At 38.6% G+C, this 24,166-nt stretch overlaps 1 protein-coding gene across 1 annotated transcript; it reads left to right on the top strand.

The window, feature by feature from the left end:
- The first annotated feature begins 11,793 nt into the window (after window positions 1-11,793).
- Window positions 11,794-12,324, top strand: LOC146005469 (protein GVQW3-like). Its single transcript, XM_083144712.1, has one exon. It carries the CDS (start codon window positions 11,794-11,796, stop codon window positions 12,322-12,324), a length of 531 nt encoding a protein of 176 aa, XP_083000838.1.
- Window positions 12,325-24,166: the final 11,842 nt, after the last annotated feature.

A 24,166-nucleotide genomic window follows, 5' to 3' on the forward strand; every position in this document is an offset into this window, starting at 1 on the left:
TCTCCCATTTCCCAGAAGGCAATGTAGCCACGTCCAAGAAAAATCACACAGCCGGCTTTCACAGAATGGGAAAAATTTGGGCACAGTAGCTAGCAAAGTAAACAGGATAATTTCAAACCATGTGTTTCTGGCTTTATATAAACACTATATAAAATATAGGTCATTTATGAAGGTTATCGTTTAATTAATGAGAGACTATAGCAAAACGAGACTCAATGATACTGACGTGGGTAAAGTCGAGAAGAGATTTATGTTCCTGAAGGCTCGTCCTGTTAGAGACTTTGATAAATTTAATAACAAGATTCATGAAAATTTCGCCTAGAACCCACGCGAACAAAGAACCAAAGTCTAAATTCTACTTCGCCTTTTTCGTCGGATTACAGGAAGTGTCACATGGACCCATGAACCAATCAGGTTGGTCCAGTTCCCATTGTGACGGGAAATTCTTGTGGTATACTGCATTGCCAAACTTATTCTCTCGGAGAAATAAGATTGTGTGTGTGTGTGTGGGGGGGGGGTCGTTTCGAGCAACTGGCTTAGAATAACACGGGTTTATAGTCGGGGTATCAAATAGGCTTTGAAGAACTTTCTTAAAGTCCCCTGGAAAGAATTCATCCAAAATTGAGCAGAAATTTATTAAATTATGCTCTATTGTAATTTTCATTTAATTCTGGAGGGTTCCTCAAATGGTAGGAAATTTTCATAAACGGTGTGTGGAATGTGTGTGAATTAGTTCCCATAACGCATTCCAGGCGGCAGCACAAGTGCAAAACTGTGTAAGATCTGCCATGAGTGTGTAAGCCTAGTTCGTTATGAAATCCAATTGTATGTACTAGGACACAAACCATGTGTGTGTGTGTGTGTGCGTGTGATGGTGTGTGTGTGTGTGAAAACTCAACACAAACTAAACACTGAATACAAGCTACTGTGATGTTTTTTCTCAAATGTTACAAACGACGGATTTCATGGTTAAACGTCCAAAGAGAAGCTGTCATTCTTACAAAATACATTAAAATTAAGTACAAAGGCCTAGAGTAGATTGGAATTTGTTTAACATTCGTGTCACAGACAATTTCCTCTACCAAATCCACCACATTAGAAGTTCTATTTTTGTTGCATAAACATTCTCTCCCAACTTTATGCAATGCCACGCATCTATACGGTCTAGAAGTTCGTTAGATATAAAGAAAGATAGCAGCTTCGGTGGCAAATCTCGCACTCTCTCGGAGAGACACGTTCTGCTCCCAGCAGTTGGGTTCAGGGCCTGTGTGCGAGAGGGGAAATGATGTTTATCTTCTGATTGGATCGTGCTCTGCAGACAGGAACCACGGTAGATATAGGACAGGTGTAACAGCACACATGTACGGAAGAAAAGTGTTGGAGTTTAACCTTTATTCGAATCTTAGTGGTTCGAACCCCTCTTTAAACTTTAGTTTCTCTTGCGAGTGAACTTGAAAGATTTGCCTAAAGAAGTGACGATTAAAAACCATTACCACGAATATTATCAACATTAAAAAAGAATAGGAATTGTGCCGAAACGACACGACATAAGGAAGGAAGGAGGAACATGTCTGGTTTTCATGCTCTTCTCGACTTGAAAATGACTGGCACTTTCTCGATATCGTCTCGAGTTCAAATTTGTTTTCTCATTCTTAACTTCGTTTTGAAGTGAAAAAGGTGGTCCCATTCTAGCCCTCGCTTTGAGGTGATAATGGTTGTCTCATTCCTGTCTTCGCTTTGAGGTGATAATGGATGTCCCATTCTAGCCCTCGCTTTAAGCTGATAATGGAACTCTCATTCCTGTCTTCGCTTTGGGTGATAATGGATGTTCCTTTCAAGCCCTCGCTTTATGCTGATAGTGGAGTCTCATTCCTGTTTTCACCTTGAGGTGATAATGGATATCCCATTCTAGCCCTCGGTTTAAGGTGAGAATGAAAGTCTCATTCCTGTTTTCGCTTTGAGGTGATAATGGATGTCCCATTCTAGCCCTCGCTCTAAGCTGATAATGGGGTCTCATTCCTGTCTTCGCTTTGGGTGATAATGGATGTTCCTTTCAAGCCCTCGCTTTATGCTAATAGTGGAGTCTCATTCCTGTTTTCACCTTGAGGTGATAATAGATATCCCATTCTAGCCCTCGCTTTGAGATGATAATGGAAGTCTCATTCCTGTCTTCGCTTTGAGGTGATAATGAATGTCCCATTCTAGTCCTCGCCTTGAGATGATAATGGATGTCCCATTATAGCCGTTGCCTTGAGGTGAATATGGATGCCTCATTCTTGCCTTCAAGTGATAATGGATGTCTTATTCTCAACCTTGCTTGGAGGTGAAAACGAATGTCTCGTCTTGGCCTTGAGGTGATATTGATGTCCGATTCTAGCCCTCGCTTTGAGGTGATAATGGAAGTCTCATTCCTGTCTTCGCTTTGGGTGATAATGGATATCCAATTCTAGCCCTCGCTTTGAGGTGATAATGGAAGTCTCATTCCTGTTTTCGCTTTGAGGAGATAATGGATGTCCCATTCTAGCCCTCGCTTTGGGATGATAATTGATGTCCCATTATAGCCGTTGCCTTGAGGTGAATATGGATGCCTCGTGCTTGCCTTCAGGTGATAATGGATGTCGTATTCTCACCCTTGCTTGGAGGTGAAAACAAATGTCTCGTCTTAGCCTTGAGGTGATATTGATGTCCCATTCTAGCCCTCGCTTTGAGGTGATACTGCATGTCTGATTCTCACCCTCGTCTAAAGTTCAAAATTATTGTCTCATTCTCAATCTATTTATGAATATTTGGAGTATTTCGTGTCGCTTTTGTACCTCGTGTGTTAAACAGTATGGTGAGTTTTCTTTTTAGTTTCAAGTACACTTCTTGCACAAATGTGTTCATTGATACTGGACCTACATATTAATATGCGTTTAAACTATTAGCTCAGTTGAATTCCCATTTGTTCAATTTCAATTAGCATCGAAAATTTAGAGACTAAAATTTGACAAGAAGCCTAACCAGCGTTCGAACCCGAGACTGTTTCGTTGTACCTTGCACTGACCACTCTGCCACAGCTCTAATAATAGTTCCGTCTCGAGCTGATTATGGTTGTTTAGTTTTCGATCTCGTATCCAATGGCAACTAACCATCTCGGTCTCGGAGTGGTTTCAAAGAGAAATTCTCGGTTTTATGTTTTGCCTTGTCATTTTTCAAATAACCAGTTCTCTATTATGCCATCTTTCAACATAATTTCATAGGATCCCCCTTAACCTGCCTGTGCACGCCACTGTCTGGTCCACAACAGCGATCACTTTCACAGCGCACATTGGCTTAAATAATGCGTGAACATCGCTTGGTCTGTTTGCATGAATTTTACACACGTTCGAATTTTCGGTAGTGCTGAACATGAATGTAATGAATGGAAATAGCGTTACTGGTCCTTGCCGCTAGTAAACAAATGAAATTACCCATCAATCTGCGCGGCAAACCAATCACGATGCAAGTTTGCAGGCCTCCTGTGAGATTTATGACCCCGGTACTCAGTTTCGACGCAGATTAATTGACATAAATTCAGGCATAATGTTCGACGTGATGAATCGCAATAACTGCATGTGGTTCGCGTGTGGATATGAGAATAAGCTTTGAAAAGGTGTTCAGTTGTAAATTAATTGTCACGTCACTCGATGATGACCAAATTGAATAGAGTAACTCGGAGTTACCCGTGAATGATAACAATACTTGAATTTTCAGCTTCGTGACAACAATGAAGGAAGCAAATTTTGCAGAAAAATATGTTGCATTGCAGTCACACTCAAAGTACCATATTATCTCTACAATACCACGTCATCTCTCACCACCAGGTAGAACATACAAAGTTCGAGTTGTTTCTGGAATTCGAAGAAGATACCATCCTGATTGAGGATTTTTACGTAATTTTCCTCAGCCAGTACAAGAGAATGCTTGGACGGTTCCTTTAGCGGTGGTAGCGAACGCTTCATCCATTCTCTCGTCCCCTTCTCTCCGTCCAATTCTAAATCTTTCCCAGAAGGGGTTAAGAAGCGGCCTCAAATACAGAGTATCCAGAAAAAATTATGTCAATTTGTACATGGCGGAAACTACTGCGCGAGGAGTTAAAAACTGAATGAACAAGTAATAGCAATTCAACGCATTTAAGTAAAAGTCGAACACAATGTAGATTTCCGTTCATTCCCTTTCACTACGTTATTCTTTGGGGACTTTCCGCTTGCATAGCATTAACTCTACCGACGAAGGGATTTATATGCAACTGCATATCAATATACAGGGTGGCTCAATAAGTCACTTAACACCCTCAGTACAAGGCCACTGCGGCATGGAATTTGAAATTGGCGATGACCAATCATTGCCTGGCCAAGGGGGAACCACATTGACGCCACCCACACGGTCGGCGGCCATCTTGATGTCCGCCATCTTGAATTCAACTTCAGAATTTTAAATGGGAAGGGGGTCGTGCGACATATCAAAATGGGCTAGAATTTCACGAGAAATGCAATGGTGAAGGTTTTTTCGACGTATCTTTAACCAGTAAAAAGTTATGACTGAATTCTTGTACCAATTTGCTCCTTTTCGAGGTGTTAGAAAAATTCCTAAAAAGTTGTTTAGCGCATCGGTAATGCATCGAGATCAAAGTGACGTCTAGGGAGAGACGTTCGCATGCCATTGCACATTATTTTAATCAGATACATCCACGAAGAGCTGCGCATTATGAATGGTTGTCGCGAACAATTTACAGTGTGACGCTTCCATTGAATTAAAAGTCCTTCACAGTGACAAGGCTAATGTTTATGTTCAGAAGGAAGTTTATAAACAGAATATTCGATGCTTTTTATCTGATAACCCATTTTTGAGAGATCAAAGCTGAATGGTTAGTGTTGGTAAGTTAATGGTGTGACGTGCTGTGTGGAACACGATTGGTTAGTCAATTTTCCATCAACGGAACCTTAAATGCTTAGGGCTACTTGGATTTGTTAAATAAACAGTTTTCTTCATCCTTGCTTATGGAAGAAGGTACTTTTTACAGAGTTTTTTCAATAGGGAAGAACACCAGAACACTTATGGGAACGTTATGAACCAGTTTTTGCCCAAAGTTAGTTATCAGATAAAAAGCATGGAATATTCTGTTCATGAACTTCCTTATGAACATAAACATTAGCCTTGTCACTGTGAAGGACTTTTAATTCAATGGAAGCGTCACACTGTAAATTGTTCGCGACAACCATTCATAATGCGCAGCTCTTCGTGGATGTATCTGATTAAAATAATGTGCAATGGCATGCGAACGTCTCTCCCTAGACGTCACTTTGATCTCGATGCATTACCGATGCGCTAAACAAATTTTAAGGCATTTTTCTAACACCTCGAAAAGGAGCAAATTGGTACAAGAATTCAGTCATAACTTTTTACTGGTTAAAGATACGTCAAAAAAACCTTCACCATTGCATTTCTCGTGAAATTCTAGCCCATTTTGATATGTCGCAAGACCTCCTTCCCATTTAAAGTTTTGAAGTTGAATTCAAGATGGCGGACATCAAGATGGCCGCCGACCGTGTGGGTGGCGTCAATGTGGTTCCCTCTTGGCCAGGCAATGATTGGTCATCGCCAATTTCAAATTCCATGCCGCAGTGGTCTTGTACTGAGGGTGTTAAGTGACTTATTGAGCCACCCTGTATAATGCTAAAATCAATGTTATCTTGTATTATCTTTCCGAATCATGGAGTGTAAGCTCGAAAAAATACTATTTTCATTTTCCTTATTTTTACATATATTAGTTATTAACTAACTAACTCTCTAGCCTTCTTAAACCCGAAGGTTCATGGCTGCAGCAACACAGGCCTTCCATCTGTCCCTATCTTGAGCAAGATCTACATACTCTTTCCCAGCCCTACCAATTTCCTTTAGGTCCATATCAACATTATCCCTCTATCTTCGTCTTGGCCTTCCTACAGGTCTCTTACCATCAGGTTTCCCAATAAGAATCCTGTAAACTCCTCTTTCCTCTCCCATTCGTACCACATGGCCTGCCCACATAAGTCTTCTTGATTTAATCATTCTAATATCTGTACATGAATTATGTACTTCTAAATTACATAACCCTCTCCACTCACCTGTCTCCTCATCCGTTTTAGGTCCAAACATTTTCCTAAGGATCTTGTTTTCAAATACTCTCAATTTATGTTCCTCTTTCAATGTAAAGGACCAAGTTTCGCATACATATAATATTACAGGCAAAATTACTGTTTTGTATATTTTAACTTTTAGTTTATTAGATATTAAACGAGAAGACAAAATTATATGAAGAGAAAAGTAACATGCATTTCCTGAATTAAGCCTGCTTTTTATTTTCTCTTTAATATAATTTTCATTTGTTAGTATTCATCCTAAGTACTTGAATTTGGAAACTGGTTCAAACGAGTTGTTATCAATTATTAAATATTATTGATAACTGTTATCATATATCAGTTATTAGCATATATTTCACATATTTGGTTATTTTTACATACCTAGGTATCATTTCAGTGTCCAGCAAATACAGTTCTAATTAGATTATTTTTGCTATTTTTTGTAATTCTCTCAAATTAAACTCCATAACCCTTAGCGCCATCTCTCTGTCCTCATGTAGGTACAGGTCGACGGTAATAGAAATGGGACACCTAGATCCTAAAACAGAGTTGTTAAAGGGGGGTCCAGGAATTTTAAATAAATTCAATTCCGGTCCAGGAGAAAAATCAGTAAGCGTAAATGGGTTCTGTACCGTAAAGAACCTTTTTATCTGATCAATTTAAATACGGTCCAGGAACCTTTTTTTCTGGATGAATTTAAATTCGGTCCAGGAACCTTTTATCAATGAAACAATACGCAACTTGGACCGAATTTAAATTGTGCGAGAAAAAAGGTTCCGGTCCTGTAGCGGAACTGAATAGAACCCATTAGAATTTATGTGTTCCTGGACCTTCAACAACCCTGTCCTCAAATGCTCGGTACCCTGCAAGACGTTATGCTTGTTGCCTAACCCTACGGCGCTGGTTCAACCTATGAAAAATGTTCAATTAAAATCCAGTCATCTGCGTAGAGTAAGAGAAGCGTGTATTTCAGGATATACGTGTCCCATTTTTATTGCCTTCGAAATTCTCTCACTAATCAATGGTCGAGAACTCCATATCAAGTGCACGAACGTAGAAATTCAAAGCACTATAAGCATGTTCACTGAAGGAAATAAAATAATATTGGATTTGCAATTTTTCCCAATTTTTCTGCCAGGGGAAGAGATCTATATCATCTATTAACAGCACAGTCATGCCTCTTTAATTTCCCGTCCATATGGAGCACTGGAAATCTGATTTCATCCCAGCTGTCGAAATTAGTTCAGCCTAGCGTAAGTTGAGCTTCGATAGAACTAATTGAACAGAGGAATACTGACTTTTAATCCAATTCTTGTTCTGTTTGTCACAGTACGTGCGGTAATATATCGTAACGTTCTCCTAGAAATGGGGATCGAACCAGGGACTTTTAATTGTCCCGATGGTTGGCGTAGCTCTATAACCATTCATCCTCATGACAAAAGTACTCGGCTCTATCAGATAGCTCGGCGGTAAGGAGCGAGAGGTGAAACACACATTCAAGAGATGGATTTCACACTTTCAAGTTTAGATCACACATGGTTAGAATTACCTGTCTTCGCTGATAGCTCTAAGCTGCGGAGTGAACACTTAGGCGTGAACCTGTACCGTTCTCCCAAGACTCTCCTGTTACTTCCAAGCTACAATCTGATCGAAAAGACCCCTTTTGAGTCAGCACCTTATTACCTGTAATAATTACCACTAATTGAGGACTAAAAGTTTTAAACTTTGTAAGTGTCAAAAGTGAAAGTGTTGGGAAATCGAATCGTTCCGCACATCAGTCCGTAAGAACGTGCACACTAGTGACCTCTTTACACGCCCTTTGAACTACTTAGAGGGCTACCAGCCACATTTCACGTTTACCACATTATAAAGCATGGCACATTCCACAGTTTAACGTGGAAAACGGTGATTGAATTATTGTGGCACATACAGCGTTTACCAATTTTAGCCTTCAATTCAGGAAGGTTGGTGAACTTCTGACCTGGCATTCCTTAAATGCCTATGAGTACAACGGCTGGTAATCGGATTTATGAACGTCATGCCTGATAAAGTTTCTCAGTTTTACGGGGGATGTTACGATATGATTAAACTCTAGAACAACACATAAGTATGTTTTTTTTCGTGGAAAAGTTACACCACTGAAAACATGTGAAGTCAGTGACGGAATAATGAACTTCTTGTGAAGCAGAGACACCTTCAAATGTCTCCATAGTTTCCCTGAAAGTTTGTCGCTAGTTTTACATTAGACAACAAAAGAGGAAGATCATATAGTATGTTCTAAGCTGAAATATTGGCTGATGGTAGCTTAGCACTCAACTGCACGGCCGTTCACAAACCTGACTTTGTAAACATTTCTTGCAGCGATACTCTTATCACTAGGGCTAGGATTTTTATAACCAAAAAATCACCAAAATATACAAAATAAAATATGCTCTTATGAACTAAAATTTTACAAAATGCACTATAATTTGAAAAATATGCTTTTTTAACTGGACTGTTTCAAACATCAATATCTTAATGCTGAGATATTTTCACATACGTACATATTGTATTCAGTTCACTTGTTGCAATGCACAATGAATACTTTCTGTAAATTTTCAAATAAAAATTAAAGATATTTTGCTGCAGTCAAAAAAAAGAACAAAAAAACTAGTGAACATTGGAGTAAGAACGAATCCACTTTGAAAATGACTGTTTCTTGAAAAAGCGAAAACATGTTGAATATGTCCAAAAATCTATAAACATATGTTCTATCACGCAGAAATGGCCAAATATGCCACAATATCCCCTTAGAAAGCACCTTCATTCAATTAGTTTCTTCATGATATGAATTTCTATGTTTAGGGAACACATGACCCTTACAAAAAAAAATCTAAGTCATGAAAATCCTAGCCCTGCATATCACATATAACGTCACAGAATGTTAGTTTGTGAAACAGCGCGGCAGAGATATATTTTTTGCTTGCAACCAAATCCTTTCAAACTACACTATCGTGCTTATATTCTTCAGTGTAACACTTTAAAGCCCCTCATTCAGGGCTGGACTTATGATCTGACGGTCCTGGGTTCGATCCTGGCCTGGACATGCGTGTTCCTTTGTGAGAGTACTCTGTGAACAATTTCAGTGTATCATAGCTCGATTAGCTTAAGGCATCCTAGCATCCATCGCATCCTGGGTCCTGGCGGTTGCTGTGGTTGGAAGTTCCAGTCGTGAGACTTTGCCTTCGTGTAGTTGTGAATCGTGAATCGTATTTGGCTTTTGTCATAGAGTTGGTTTGTCGTTTGTCAGGTAAATGCCACTTGCCACTGTCGCAAGTGTAAGGATTGGACGCAAATTAGACAAAAATAGCAAAAAATTACATGTAAAACCCAGCGAGATCAATAGCTATATTAATTTTGACGATATAATTTCCTTGTTAAATATGTACACAGAAAGACAATATCAAATTGCACACAATATTATGCTCTTTTTGAGCCGAAGAATCCAATGCTCATGAAAACTTCCATGATTGCAGGCACAAATACACACAAGCGAACTTTCTGCCATCTAGCGGTAGAGCGTAGTTACATAATTTAGTGCAAATCCACAACACTCGGAGGACTCGGAGGAAATAAAAGTATCTTGGGCTAGGTCCCATTTGTCTCTTCTTCTCGCGTGCTAAACCCACGGAGGAATCGCAACAATGAGATGTCAAGCAATCTGGAAAACTCCCCATTCTTTGCTCCTTTCGTTTTAATTAGCTCGCTATCTCTGAGCAATCTGTCTCTATTCCGTCCGACGGATGATAATTCAGGAGTCACTCCCGTTGCCCCTCCCAGGGGAAACCCTCCTGGAAATTAAAACGGTTTCTCCTCCTTGTCATGTGGACAAAATCGTCTTCCTCTTATGGTGGGAAAGCGGGAGCAGTGTTGCCAGCTGTAAAATCATTTCTCTACACAGGGATTTTTTACATTTTTTTCCTTGATGATCTCTAATGGATAAAATGTGAGGAAATTTCTAAATACAACAAAAAATCTATTTTTATCATGGCTGCGTTCAACAATTAGCCGAAAGAATTAGAATAGAATGATTAAATGATTAAATAGTCATTGAAACAGAACGTTCAAGTCCCAACATAATCAACATTTGAAAAACGTTGAACAGAAATGATATTGGAAATCTTGAAAGGTCTGAAATTGCACTCCTATACGATGAAAGCAAAAGTTGAGAATGGTTTAACTTTTTACCGAAAGATGGCAGTGTGCACGCCAAGAAACAGAAATAGCCGTAACAAAGATGCACCAGAACGGAGACTGTGTGATCGTAATGGCACAAAATATATCACAAAAGATTCGCTATATATCAATTTCACAGATACATAGATAGTTAGTTATATTTTTAATTTTATTGATCGAAATTCGAAAGAGTGAATGCTGCTCTTGGTTTCATCCAGCCTCGAACAAATGGGTAACTGGCAACAATTCTAGAAGGTAAAGGCAGCCGGAGCATGAAGCTGACCACATCACCTCTAAAAATGGCTGAGAACGTGAATGTGCGGGACCTTAACTCCACTATGTGACGACATGGAACGATGCAACATGAGCCAGGAAATTTACCGTACCTAGTGACATTACCCATACGTGGTTGGCAACCCTGCGTGCGAGGCGCAAATGTTGCGGACATCTTGCCAAGAGAGTTCCCTCTCTCTGTTTGAGACTAACAACGGCTGTCTGCTTGCGTTCAATTCATCACTCTGTGTAACTCGGGTGCAACGGGGAGAAGTTGACAAGTGCTAAGGAAAATGGTTCTTTCTTGCGTCTTTCTTTCTGCTAAACAAGAGGATAATTATGTCCTCTTCCATTAGCAGCTGCGTGTAATGCGGTTCTGTGAAGGGTCACTTTGGTTGACAGGGGAGGGTGGCGGAAAAATGAAAGACGTGTTTTGCTCTATCGCAGTTCTTTGAGGATCAAAACTGAGATTTCTTCTTCGTGACTTATGGACTTGTCAAGCGCCTTGTTACGAAAGTGAGTGAGATGAGCAAATATCACTTTCGTACATATACGATGGATGGGTCATTATATACGTAGCAGTGATCATGTTAGTGTTTACGTAGCGCATCTTATCACACCTGTGCGTGTTCGGAATTTACGTCCGTGTATGTTCACCTTTATAGTTCAAACGAATAATTATTACTGATGACTAGGGCTCGGAAGTTGAATAACTATAAATTGCCAAAAAGAAACTAAAAATATAAAAAAAGGACCTAAAAACTGAAAAAAGGACGTATAAATGTGATCCAAATTAATTAATAACTCCAGTTTTAATTGCATATGTAATGCATAAAAAATACAAACTTCTGGTGGTATGGAACACACAATGCGAAAAAACAATATGAATGAATGCATCTTCTTTCAGACATTATATATTTTTTAGATTAACATAATTTGAAAAATCATATTTGAAGAATCATATTTGGCCTAACCACAATAGTGTTACAGAAATAGGACTTCGGAAACCTTACCTCAGTTGGTATATATATTTCAGGGAAATAACTATGGCATCGGAGACTTCCATCCTTCGTCTTCAAGCAGTGTCAGTTTTGTGTGCTAGGTGGCAGTAGTTGAGTGACAGTGCCTGAAGGAGTAAGACGTGTTTCTGATACTGCCTGGGGAAATGGAATCTCCAATTGAAGAGCAACGGGTAATTGTGAAATTCCTTACCGCAGCTGGACGTTGTGCAGCCGACATTCATCGCCAACTGGAGGCCGTGTGTGGTGATAGTGCTCTTGCAGAAAACACTGTTAGGAAGTGGGTGCGTGAGTTCAAAGATGGACGGAAGAGTGTGAAAGACGAGCAGAGGTCTGGACGTCCGAAAACAGCATCAACTGATGCTAACATTGACCGTGTTGAACATTTTATCATGGAAGATATGCGTGTCACCATGCGGGAGATTTGTGATACCCTGGGGCTAACAATGGGAACAGTAGAACGAATAATCACCAAAGATTTGTGCCTAAAGAAAGTTTCCTCTCGCTGGGTTCCACGATTGCTTAGTGACGATCAAAAAGATGCTCGCGTTCGATCCAGTGTTGCAAATTTGACACGTTTCAGAAGGGAGGGACACAATTTTTTGGACAGTATTGTGACAATGGATGAAACACAAATTCCATTATTCAATCCAGAAACAAAAGGACGGTCGATGTAGTGGAAACACACGAATTCACCACCCCCGAAAAAATTTCGTCAGGTTGCATCAAATGACAAAGTGCTATACGCAATCTTCTGCGATTCCCAGGGAGTGATATTGTCTCATCCAGTTCCCAAAGGTCATACAATTACGGGCGAGTATTTTCGTAAACTTTTGGCTACAGAATTTTTGCCGAAATTGACTATGAAACGACCACAAATGGCTAATGGCAATTTCATTCTCCACATGGACAATGCACCGCCACATCGTGCTAATGTTGTGACCTCATTCTTGGCTGACCACGGTATTGAACTTCTGACACATCCACCATACTCACCAGATTTAGCCCCGAGTGACTTCAGGTTGTTCCCAAACTTCACGAATTCTCTTCGTGGACGCCATTTTGCCAATAGATCATCCCTGGGAAGTGCTGTTTTCCAGTATCTAAAACATACCTCCAAATATGACTATGCCACATGCTACACAAAATGGACTGAGCGATGGCAACTATGTATCAATAAAGAGGGAGAGTTTGTTGAAAAATAAACACAGGTTATTTCATTGTATTTCATTTTTCTTGAAAATTAGAACGAACGGCAAGTACTTTTGGTGTACACCTCGTATATATATATATATTTCTTTACCACAGAAAGAATGTTTAAGAGGTGATGAACTGATGATGATTCGAATTGAGAAGGTGCAGTAAAAACGTAGTCGAAAGAAGGTGAAGTTGCAAAAAAATAGCCGTTAAGACATAAAAAAGGCTAAAATAGGACCAATAATCCAAAAAAACGCCGAAAAAGGCAAAAAAGGACAAATAAAACCCACCCTTTTCTTGCCTTCAATGACCCAAAATGAACATATATTATGTTGGGCCTCGTCTTCGGACACTAGGAAAAAAAAGATTTTTCCTCAACTTCCAAGCCCTACTGATTACAGTTGTACCAAGATAAGTAAAACCACGGTAAACTAAAGTGAACACTAATTTGTTTTCCCTCGATTCTTAAGCCTCGGCTGGATGTTTCTCTCAACAGCTGAAAACTGCTTCTCCTTCTATTGACAAAATCTCCTAACATATGCTTCCAATTTCGGTGATACTCTGCAAGGCTTTTCTAGAAGGATACACGAAGTGATGTACCGAATACAAAATCGATTTGGGATTCTAGTTTGGCGTACAAAAAATTAGAAATGCAGCATTAATTGGATGTGAAAGCAGCTTTAAATGGGGCGTTTGAAGAGTTTTAAACCAATTTACCATTTAGGTTCAATATTGTGCATCTTAGTGTCGTGAATTTATATAGATAATTCCAAGCGTTTGCACAATATCTTCAACAGAAATTACATAATTTTATTACAAAAAAGACAAGTATTTAGTTAATACGCCTTCTGAAAGTTCGAGGATTTTCCGCTTATGGCGCTGCTGTCGCTTCTGGGCAAGCAACCCTCTGAATGTGTATTCTCCCATCTGCGGCACCGGTCATGTGCCGCTCGGAGCGGAGGAAGGGGGAGGGTTTCACACCGCAATTTGTAAACTTATCTTGCTTTGCCATCTGGTTTATGTTTTGTCCGTGCAAAGACCTTGGAATCTCAGGGAAGTGCATTCATTCCTTCAGTGGGTGGCTACTTTCAAAATACAAGACAGACAGTCTTGGAAGTCGAGGAAGTGAATCGCCATCACTTAGTTTACACAAATTACGTCGGTTCGTACAAGTCTGATCCGAAACAAGAAAGCCAGTTACTTCGTTGACTTACTCTGTGATGCTCTCCGATTTTTTTACATATCTAGGTTATATGCATCATAATGGGAATTGAATAAAATGTAGGATGGAAGAGGGTGGTTCAGAGATTCCCATTTTCGCATCTTGACTTTTTTTTTACCTAATACAATTATATTACTTACACTAAATCTTTTGCGGCGCAGTGACACCCAAGAACTGATTTATTTTAATTTATTGACGCTCAAAGTAAATAATAAAATAAAAATTTAAATTAACGTTCATCATATTATTATTATTATGACCATCATGCGTATTATTATTATTATTATTATGAAACGTATAAAGCGCAAAATTTAATAGGACAACAATGCTCTGTGTGAGTTTGGTGTGGAGTAACAACATTTTAATAAATTTATTCCAAACCATAAATTTCATCTGAAATTAATGATCTCCCCGATCGCATAGTGGTAACGTCATCACCTTGTAATCAAGGGTTCCCGGGTTAGGGTCCCACTTTAAACTGTAGGTCCAATCCCAATTAGCCTATCTGTGCATATCATAGGACTTAATACAAAAATTAATGTAAGTTTATGTAAAAATTGACAATTTTGACTGACGTGGCGGCGTTAAATGAACCTAAAAATTAAAAGACAAATTATACAAAAATAACAGAAAATTTACGAAGGGGAAAATTTATGTTACTGGTTGGAAGATGTAGAGGCTGGGGAAAATGAGACAGAAGACACTCTCCTGGAATCCCCTTCAATTTGAAGAGTGACTTATTCGTAACATTATCTAAGGAAGCATTCATTCATTAACTGACTTCCGAGACTATAGAACTTATGAATTTGCGGTGCATCACCGTATTACAAGGTGTTACCAATAAGCCATCTGGTAGGCCCTCCTTGGTAATGGTGCATAATATTTGAATACAATTGAATTGTATTCCTTTTCCAGCAGTTTAGCGAGTAAAATTTTAAAATTTCGTTTACACTTGAAACTAGGGCGACTTTTTTTCGCCTCATTTGAGCTGGAATGAGACTTGGCAGAGTCTAGAACTTGTAATACAGAAAACTCCCTTTTATTTATAACTATTTTATCTCTCTCTGTGTGTAAAACCATAGCATATTTTTCACGATTAGGTCTTGTTCCATTTTCCCTCCTGCGTTCTTTGCTCTCTCTCCCTGGCTCTTCAGATATAGAGCTTCCTTCATTTCTTGCCCTTCTCTTTCTCTCTCTCCCTCCACTTGCTCGTTCTCTATTTCGCTTTCTACCTTTTGCTTCTGTTTCTCATTCTCTCTTTCTATCGTTTTTCTGTATGCCTATCTTTTTGTTTCTCTTCCTTCCTTTATCTCTTTATCGTTCTGTACTGTTTCTTTTCTTTGTTCCTTTTCTCACTCCATCGTGAGAAATGTTTATCTTCATTTCTCTCAATCCACCCCTCCCTCTGTTATTATAGTCTGTTTTGGTTGGTTTTCCTCTTCCTTTTCCTCTCTTTCAGTCTGTTTTGCCTCTTTATTTTCACTGGAAGCACATGGCACAGTGGTTCGGATCCCACTTTAAATTGTAGGTCCACTCCCGATTAGCCTTTCTGTGCATAAAGTGAACTTAAAACCACAAATCAATCAATCAATCTTCATTTTCACTTTCATTCTCTATCCTTTGGTTTTTAAGCATCACGCACCAGCCTCCTTTAGACTCCCCCCCCGCCCCTAGGGGTGTCGTCCTCCACTAGTACCTATATATTTGAGAATGGGTGAGCCCCAGAGCCGCTTTATGCAGAGACAAAGCCGCAAAAATCCGACCTTACAAAACACGCCAAGGAATCTAATCTTAGTTTCCTGCAGGTCAGTGAGACGCCCAGCCGACTTTACAAAGGGAAAACTTCCCTGTTATTGTCCTTCAATACTTTTTTTTTCAAATCAACTTTAATCTCTATTTTCTCATTCCAAAAAGAATAGTTTCGGAGAATTAGAGATTATAAAAAGGAAATCACCTTGGCTTTTCTGTCACTTTTGAGCCGAAGACTATTTAGGGGAGGTAGATCCAGAGGACACTGGCATACGCAGAGGGGGCTGCTGAAGGGGCTACAGCCCCCTCCGAAATTTTTAGAAAATAAAATATTCAAATGAAGGTAGTAATAAAGTCGAAAAACTGAAAATGACCCCCAATAACCATTTCTGTGTTTGAATTACCTTAAAAGGAAGGTTTATAATGGTAATTTGAGCTCATACCAAATGAAAATAAAACACCAACACTGAAATTGATTTACGGCAATGTATTCTATGATTCAACCAAATATTTAATCTCACTCTGTTCAGTAAAGATTAGATTCATGGCACGGAACCCACATTCACATTTAGTTGTAAATATTGGTACAACTTCAATTGAATTCACATAATCCTTGAGTGAGGCGAAAATGTTTCTTGGCTGACATGACATGTTTCCAATTTTCCATAAAACACACGTTCTTAATCATCTAAATGCCATGTGTGTGCATTTAATAGGACTATATGCATACTGAATACTGTGCAATTAAGATTGAAAACAATGCTTTCAAACGTATGGTTTTCCTCGATCGGGGGGACCACCTCGACTTATTTTTATAAAACACAACAAAATACTACAGATCTCATCAAGCTCTCGAAGAAGATTAAATGACCAAGCGACTCAACATACGTCAGAAGCATCGCCCAGTTTTAGTGTTCGACACAAGAGTACTTGTGAATCGCCAGAAGTCTGAAAAAATACCGAATACATGGCATTTAAAAAAGACAGCCAGGGGTGCCAATTTTTCAAAAACACTGGGTGGGCTCAAAAATTTGAATTCGCAAATCACATGAATTATTGGGTGGGCTCGGGCCCCACATACCGGTATAAATTGGTGTCACTGTACACAGTCACCATAAATTGCATAACGAGAATTTTTTGTATGTAGCTATGGTGTGGTAAACTTAATTGAATTCAAATGGAACACCATAAGTACGATATAGTTTAAAAGTGGGTTTTGCAAATAATGATCCCCGGTTGAGATGTGTCACTCTCAACTAGAAATTTGATGTTTCAAAACAAGACGGGGGGAAAATTCCTCCTATTGTCCCTTCAAATGACACCATACATTAAAATTAATAGATATTCGCTACTTTCAAATGACAAAATTCTGATTTTCAGTTTCATCCTCTTCCAAATGAGCACAAAACGATCTTTATATGTTTCGAAATTATCTGTTTTTAAAATAACCATAAAAAAATATATATATTTAAAAAAACAGGAAATCTGTGTGTGCTCTTCTAAAATGGAATTTTCAATGCCCCAACTTTATGCGTGTGTGTATAACTACACACACACACACACACACACACACACACACACATACATACATACATACATATATATATATATATATATATATATATATATATATATAATATGGAGGACGAATTTTGTACCTTACAGATGAAAAATATTCCTGCGCCACTGTTTATGCACCACCCAGGTTCACAAGTTCAGCCCCCAAAAAGAAAATATATAAGAAAATATAATTATAATATCTAATTCATCGTACACCAGTGCCAGAGGGTAACAGGTACTGAAATTAAATAATAAAAATATACGTTTTTAGTATTTGTTGTATAATCGAAGGTTATTTATTTCTGCAGAACTTATTGGAAGGCAATGATTATATTTGGAACATACGGTTGTGAAGGCCACTGTCAAAGATGATTTGTACACACTGGAACTAACCAAGAAATTTACTTTTCGTCTACTGGATCCAACCTTCGATCCTTGATATATTTGACATTCATTTCCCATTTCATTTTCTTGCGATATTAACTACACCTAGATGAAGAATACGTGTTGTTATATCCCTGTTCTTACACCGTCATTTTGCGTATTCAAGTAATAATAATAATACATTATTAATTAATTTACATATTTAATTAATGTCATTAATCTAATGTGAATACTTTAATTTCATCATTTATATTATAATTATAATTATTTCCGAGACTTCGTTCGGACTCTCCCCCCCGAAATATATTTCTTGATACGTGCCTGCTTTTGACTACTCTTGATTGATTGATTGATTGATTTGTTGTTTTAAGTCCACTTTATGCACAGGAAGGCTAATCGGGACTTGACTACAGTTTAAAGTGGGATCCGAACCACTGTGCCATGTGCCTCCACCGGGCATCGAACAGACTAATATTGAGTAATAGAGGTCCCGGGTTCGGCGGTTATGTACAGAATGGTATTTGAAAGGCAAGGGGAAGTCCTCCATCTGCTTGCTAATATTTGGTTATTGTGGGGAGACTATATATGTACAATTTATAATATATCGATGCTTCAAGAGTAGTTGCCGGAAATTTAGCAAATACCTCACTCTTTACTTGCATCTTTCCATTTTGGACACTTATCAATATCTCCAACTATTAGAGCACAGCCAATTATGATTGTGAACTGATAGCAAAAAGTTTGTTTGTTAAACTTGTTTTAAGACCAATTTATGCACAGAAAGGCAAATCGGGACGACGTATATTTTAAAGTGGGATCCGAGCCACTCAGTGGGGTAGCGCAGATCTTTGGCCCCCCCTGCAAGTAAAATATTGAGGGGTCCCCTTAGTGTAAAAAAAATATGATGCCAGAGTGGGACAGAGGTACTACAATAGTTAGCTAGTTAGCTGCCCTCCCCCCTTCGTTGTACAAGAAATTAACTTTTACCTCAAATATTATGCCTTCCCATTTTTTTGTTATCGACTTATATCACTGTAGTACCTTCTTGAAACTAAATCAGGATGGTCTGAATATCTGAAAAATAACTGGAAGAAGAATCTGGAAATATTTTCTCTACTTCAACGCAGCGACATAGCCAGGAATCACTTTTTGGGGAGGGGGAAGCTTCCCGCTGCCAAATATTTTGTTCCTGATGCTTTGTATTTTTGCTTGAAATATTTTTTTTAATGAAGTTGCATATATTACACAGATATTAAAAAATACTGTTTTGGTGGAATTGTAATCTTTTGGACTTTGAGGTGGATGTGCCTTCAGCCCCTAAGCCATCCCCTGGTTCCTCCAGGCCAAGATTCAACGTAAGAGTCGCTCATATTAGCCTTCTAATACTGAGTGGGTAATATACTCAAGCAACAAACTTATCCTTCAGTAATGGGGCTTGAACCGGACATCTAGATTGTTTGTAGTAACCTATCACAAGGTAAATTTCAATCTGCTACGAAGAAATAACTGCGGACTCTAGTTTTTGAGTGATAGATAATAAAGCTGCGAAGGAACTCTATTCACTGAAAATTTGTCACTCAATGAAATGCAGTTTGGAAGGACTGAGCCCCTTCCCCCCAAAAATAAAAGAAGGTTGCCACAGGTTAGTAGACCTCAACATCATTATTCATAATTTTAACGCTGCCATTCTTTCTTCGATAGACCAGTGATCATACTTTCTTAAAGACTTTTTCATGAAACAAGAACCTTTTTATTAATATACCATCAGTGCTCGAATTTGCATAATCATTCTCCTTCACCTACTGCATCATCTTCAAGTTGTTCCACACAAGGATCCTTCCTTCTATCTTCAACGCAAACAAGGAAATTTGCAGCTAGGAATTTTCCCTTCGAACACTGCAGATCAAAAAATCGTAACACATTGGAAAATAAGAACTAGTTCGACAGAAATGTCCACAAAATGCCAAATTGTAGGAAAAATGAACTTACAAAATTACACAAAATAATGGTCACATTTAACTCATGCGTTGTATACCCTGCGTGGCAGAGGCGATGATGGTCTTTATAGCAAAGGGATAATTTACTATGGGTCCCATCTTTAACTGAGGTTTTCGGCCCCTTTGAAGTAAAACGTAACAATGTGGGAAATTCACTTCAGCTCTTATTTCAATATGAAAAGAATTGCGGCTCCCCTTGAAAATACTTGGTGGGAAGTTACATTTTAAATATCACGTGTAAAACTAAAAGGTTACGAATTAACCATTTTAATGTTTATTGTAAAATAAGGATCGACTGGTTGAGCAACTGAATATTTCTACTGGATTCATAACTGCAGACAATTGAAACGCTACACTAAGTTTTCGACAAACTGCGTAGATACAAAGGTATGAGATGAGGGATATTTTCCTATCGATGGACATCTGCGAGCAAGTAAGTTAATTCTGCATTTCGGAAGGGGACCCATAGGACAAGTTACGGGGGCCCCTCTGGCTGAGATAATATGTCACTGCTTGTTATCGCAGACATCGTATGTGATGTTACTGGGAACTAGATTTCTGTTTCGTAAATAGATTTTTTTATAAGCGACACTATCTGTAGAATTTCTACGATTATATAAGAAATTCAAGAGCACATTGTGGGGTCCTTACACCTCCCCCCCCCCGAATTGCGGGGTTGCGGGAGCGGCTGCTACACCACTAGAGCCACTAGGTGCCTCCACCGGGTATTGAATCCGTGGTCCCTTGATTACAAGGCGACGACGTCACCACTACGCCATTGGAGAGGCCCTGATAACACAAAGTGTAGCTTCTTGCACGAGAACAGTAACAACAGAATCCTGATTCCAAAGCAGAGAATTTATATTTTACATATTTTACTACATAATCTATGTTAGTTGGCCATTTTACTGTAACGAAATGAATGTACCGACGGAAACAAAAAGAAGCATGAGGCTTCACAGTGCATAGGCTGGTGATCTCAAAGGACGATGTGTAAGCTTTCTTTCAACTAAGGAAAGGAAAACAGTTATTCTTCAGGGTTCCGGTACATCTGTCAATGGCCAGTGGGTACGACCATTCCCTTCTCCCCATCCCTGCAAGATCATAAAAGCAGCGAGGTCGGGTTGCTGAAACTGAGTAACGATGGTAAGAATATGGGAGATTTCTCGCTGGGAGAAAGGAGAATTTCTTGAAAGCAACGTCAGCGCCTCCCTCGTGTTCCCTTGGTACTGTTGATAGAACGGAACCAACGACACCCTCGAATTTTGGTTTTCTTTCAACATCCAGCCGAGCACAGAGTTGCCATACCCTGCTTCCAAGGACTAATCCAGGCGGACGGGACACTTCCGAAATACTTACCAAGTGCAAAATTAAGTAAACAAAACACTTTTTACTGTTGCATAATACGAATTTGATTCATTCATACAGAACTTACATAAAGATAAGAACTAGATTGTTATTATGCAGATTTACATCGACTAAAAAAAAGTAACCAGTGGCTTTACTTTTCATCAGCTTGACCTAACAACCTTTTTTGGTAAACAATAAGTAATCCATTTAAAATTGTTTTTGGCATTACTTTCTTAGGTGATCTTTTTACCAATTCATATTATTATTATTAATTGACTTAGTTTATTGCTATTATTATGTGGCATATTAAACGTTTAACCTATTATTTATGAGCATTTTTATTATTACTAGTTTTATTACATATGAGACACTTGGTTCGAACCTCTCGATTGATTGATTTATTTGGTGTTTTAAGTCCACTTTATGCACACTAAGGCTAATCGGGACGGGACCTACACTTTAAAGTGGGATCTGAACCACTATGTGTCTCCACCGGGTATCGAACCCGGGACATCTTCATTACAAGGCGACGACGCTACCACTGCGTCATCGGAGAGGTCCCTCGGACCACTCGAGAAATATATTTATTGGTAATTATCTGCCTGCTTCGTTATAAAATAAATCAGTAACATTAAATAAGTACGTCTCTGCTTTATCAACTCTTGCGCTACTGAGTGTACATGGACCACAAATGTTTGTATGGTAGTCATGTCATTTATAAAACTTTAATAGTAGAAATATTCATAAAAATTGATACTATTATCATGATTATGAAAATTGCAGTATATAATAGCTATTATATATTAATATTTTATTTATTATTAATTTATTATATATTAATAAAAATAAAGTAATTTTACTCTAAATGAATTATTATTGTTATTATTAATATTATTGTATAGTAGGAGAAATTTATCTACTGCATCCTCCAGCAACACTGTTTTTCATTATATTTTTACTTTTCATACAATTTGTGTAATGAAGTGCACAGTTATTCTATTTTGTTATAAACTTTTACACGCCTCATTCAACAAAAAAAAATTTTGGAGTACTAGTTTACTATGTGGGTGACACCTATAAATCATTCATTTCGCACTTATTTACATTGCTAACGTACTATTTTGGAATGCGGAACATTTCCTAAGGTGAAATAATGCATTTCTAACTAAGATAATGTCTATTTCTTACATTTACGAGTACTTACTGTTACTTGTTATTTCGATTCTGTAACACACATTATGGCGATAGTGAACTGGTTCATCGCGCGTTGTGCGAGTGTTTTGTCGATTTATGCAGTGTTCCAACCTTGTTCACCGGAAAATACCTACTTTCGTGCCCGGATTTGAAATTATGCTAATACCTCGCAAACCACTGACGTTAGCCTCACAAACCATTGACGTTAGCCCGACAAACCATTCACGTCAGCCCCACAAACCATTCACGTTAGCCCCAAAAAACTTTGACGTTAGCCCCACAAACCATTGACATTAGCCCAATAAACCATTCACGTTAGCCCCACAAACCATTTTCCGTAAGGTTAGGTTAGGCAAGCATAGTTAAAAAAAAATATTACAAATACTCGACACATGTTCTAGTGAAAACACGGCGAGTTTGAAACATTGACTACGGGGTTTACATCATCTAACACAAAGAACATTGTGCTCTCGTGCAGAAAGCAAATGGCGGCAGTAGAAACAGCGTGTCGGACAGAGATTTTCGCAGAAAACAACATGTATTCGCATTAAAATGGATCAAAACTACATTCACGAACTTCCACAACGCTACAGAAAATGATTTCCGTAAGTACTTTCTCCTGTAAATTTGAAGAAATCCGTCACCCCCATAGTAAACTGTTACCGAAAATGTTGATCATACATTTTCAAAAACTGTGAATTTGTACTTTGGATCAAATGGTAGAATATGAAAATATATCCTGGTTCTTGTATTGTACACTCATTTATTTCAATCTTGGAGCGCTGTAATATGCTTAGCATGTCGCGACTACACCACACTACTCAATAACATTGGTTATGGAGGTTGTGCGCATACATTTACAGTTACTTAAAAAGTGACTACAAGAAACCCTATAAATATTGAAACTCTGAAATTGTAGGGTATTGACCGACGTCCTCCAAAAGTAAAATTAAGAAAAGTAAGAATCATTAAATACAATCATCATCTCCAAGGCTCTCAGGGCAGGTGGCACTAGAAAAATTATTAATATTGTCTGCTGGAAAACAGAGTCATCTATATGTGAGTGAAGCAAGTTGTAGGGCTAACCGCACGTAATAGGCAATGTCCGAATTCATGTTGTGCCGTTACTGCAGTTGAAGTCCGAATCGGAAGGTTCCGTGCTAGTACAGTTGCCATTTTCCCCCGCCAGGTGTCAGTTAACTTCACGCACCGGCAGTGAAGTGCCGTAGACTATAAGTTTACGTCTACATGCGTTGTATACACGTAATCTACGCGTAGATTACATTGGGTTGTAGTTTACATAGACTACGTAGACAATCTAAAGTGCATTAAAATTAAATTCCAAGGCTTTCATGAAAGGAAAGTGACATTTTCAAATATATTGGTTCCTAACGAACTGAAAAGATTACAATTTACAACAAAATCTCTCTTCTCTTCTATCATCAACTATGGAAGAAGATAAATAGTATACAAAAAAGACAACAGATGGCAATCGTGAGGCAACATTAGTCTCTTCCCCATAAAACACTAGAACATCTATTATATTAGGTTTCTTTCTAGGTGAGAAATTGTTCGAATTTGGAAGAAATAAGATGAAAAGTTCTCCTCACACATCAGCAACTGATACGCAATATAATTTTCTTTGAATTCCACGGCGCCCTTTGCTAAGTAATTACCTTTTGCCATGTTGTTTACATAGATTACGTAATCTACGTGTATAAAGTAGTCTACGTGTAGAATGTAGACTATCGTTGTTTACGCGTAGACGCACATCACTGCCCACCGGGACACACGGTGGCGCAGGTGAACAATACGGACTTAGAAGGCCGAAGGCACCAACCGAACATTGTTTATGTCTGCTTACTA

The sequence above is a fragment of the Lepisma saccharinum genome, chromosome 23 (assembly GCF_977018435.1).
Source record: "Lepisma saccharinum chromosome 23, izLepSacc3.1, whole genome shotgun sequence".
NCBI lineage: Eukaryota > Metazoa > Arthropoda > Insecta > Zygentoma > Lepismatidae > Lepisma > Lepisma saccharinum.

What these genes read in the sequence shown, in the direction of transcription:
- LOC146005469 (XM_083144712.1), top strand. Translation starts at nt 11,794, where the DNA reads ATGGAATCTCCAATTGAAGAGCAACGGGTAATTGTGAAATTCCTTACC.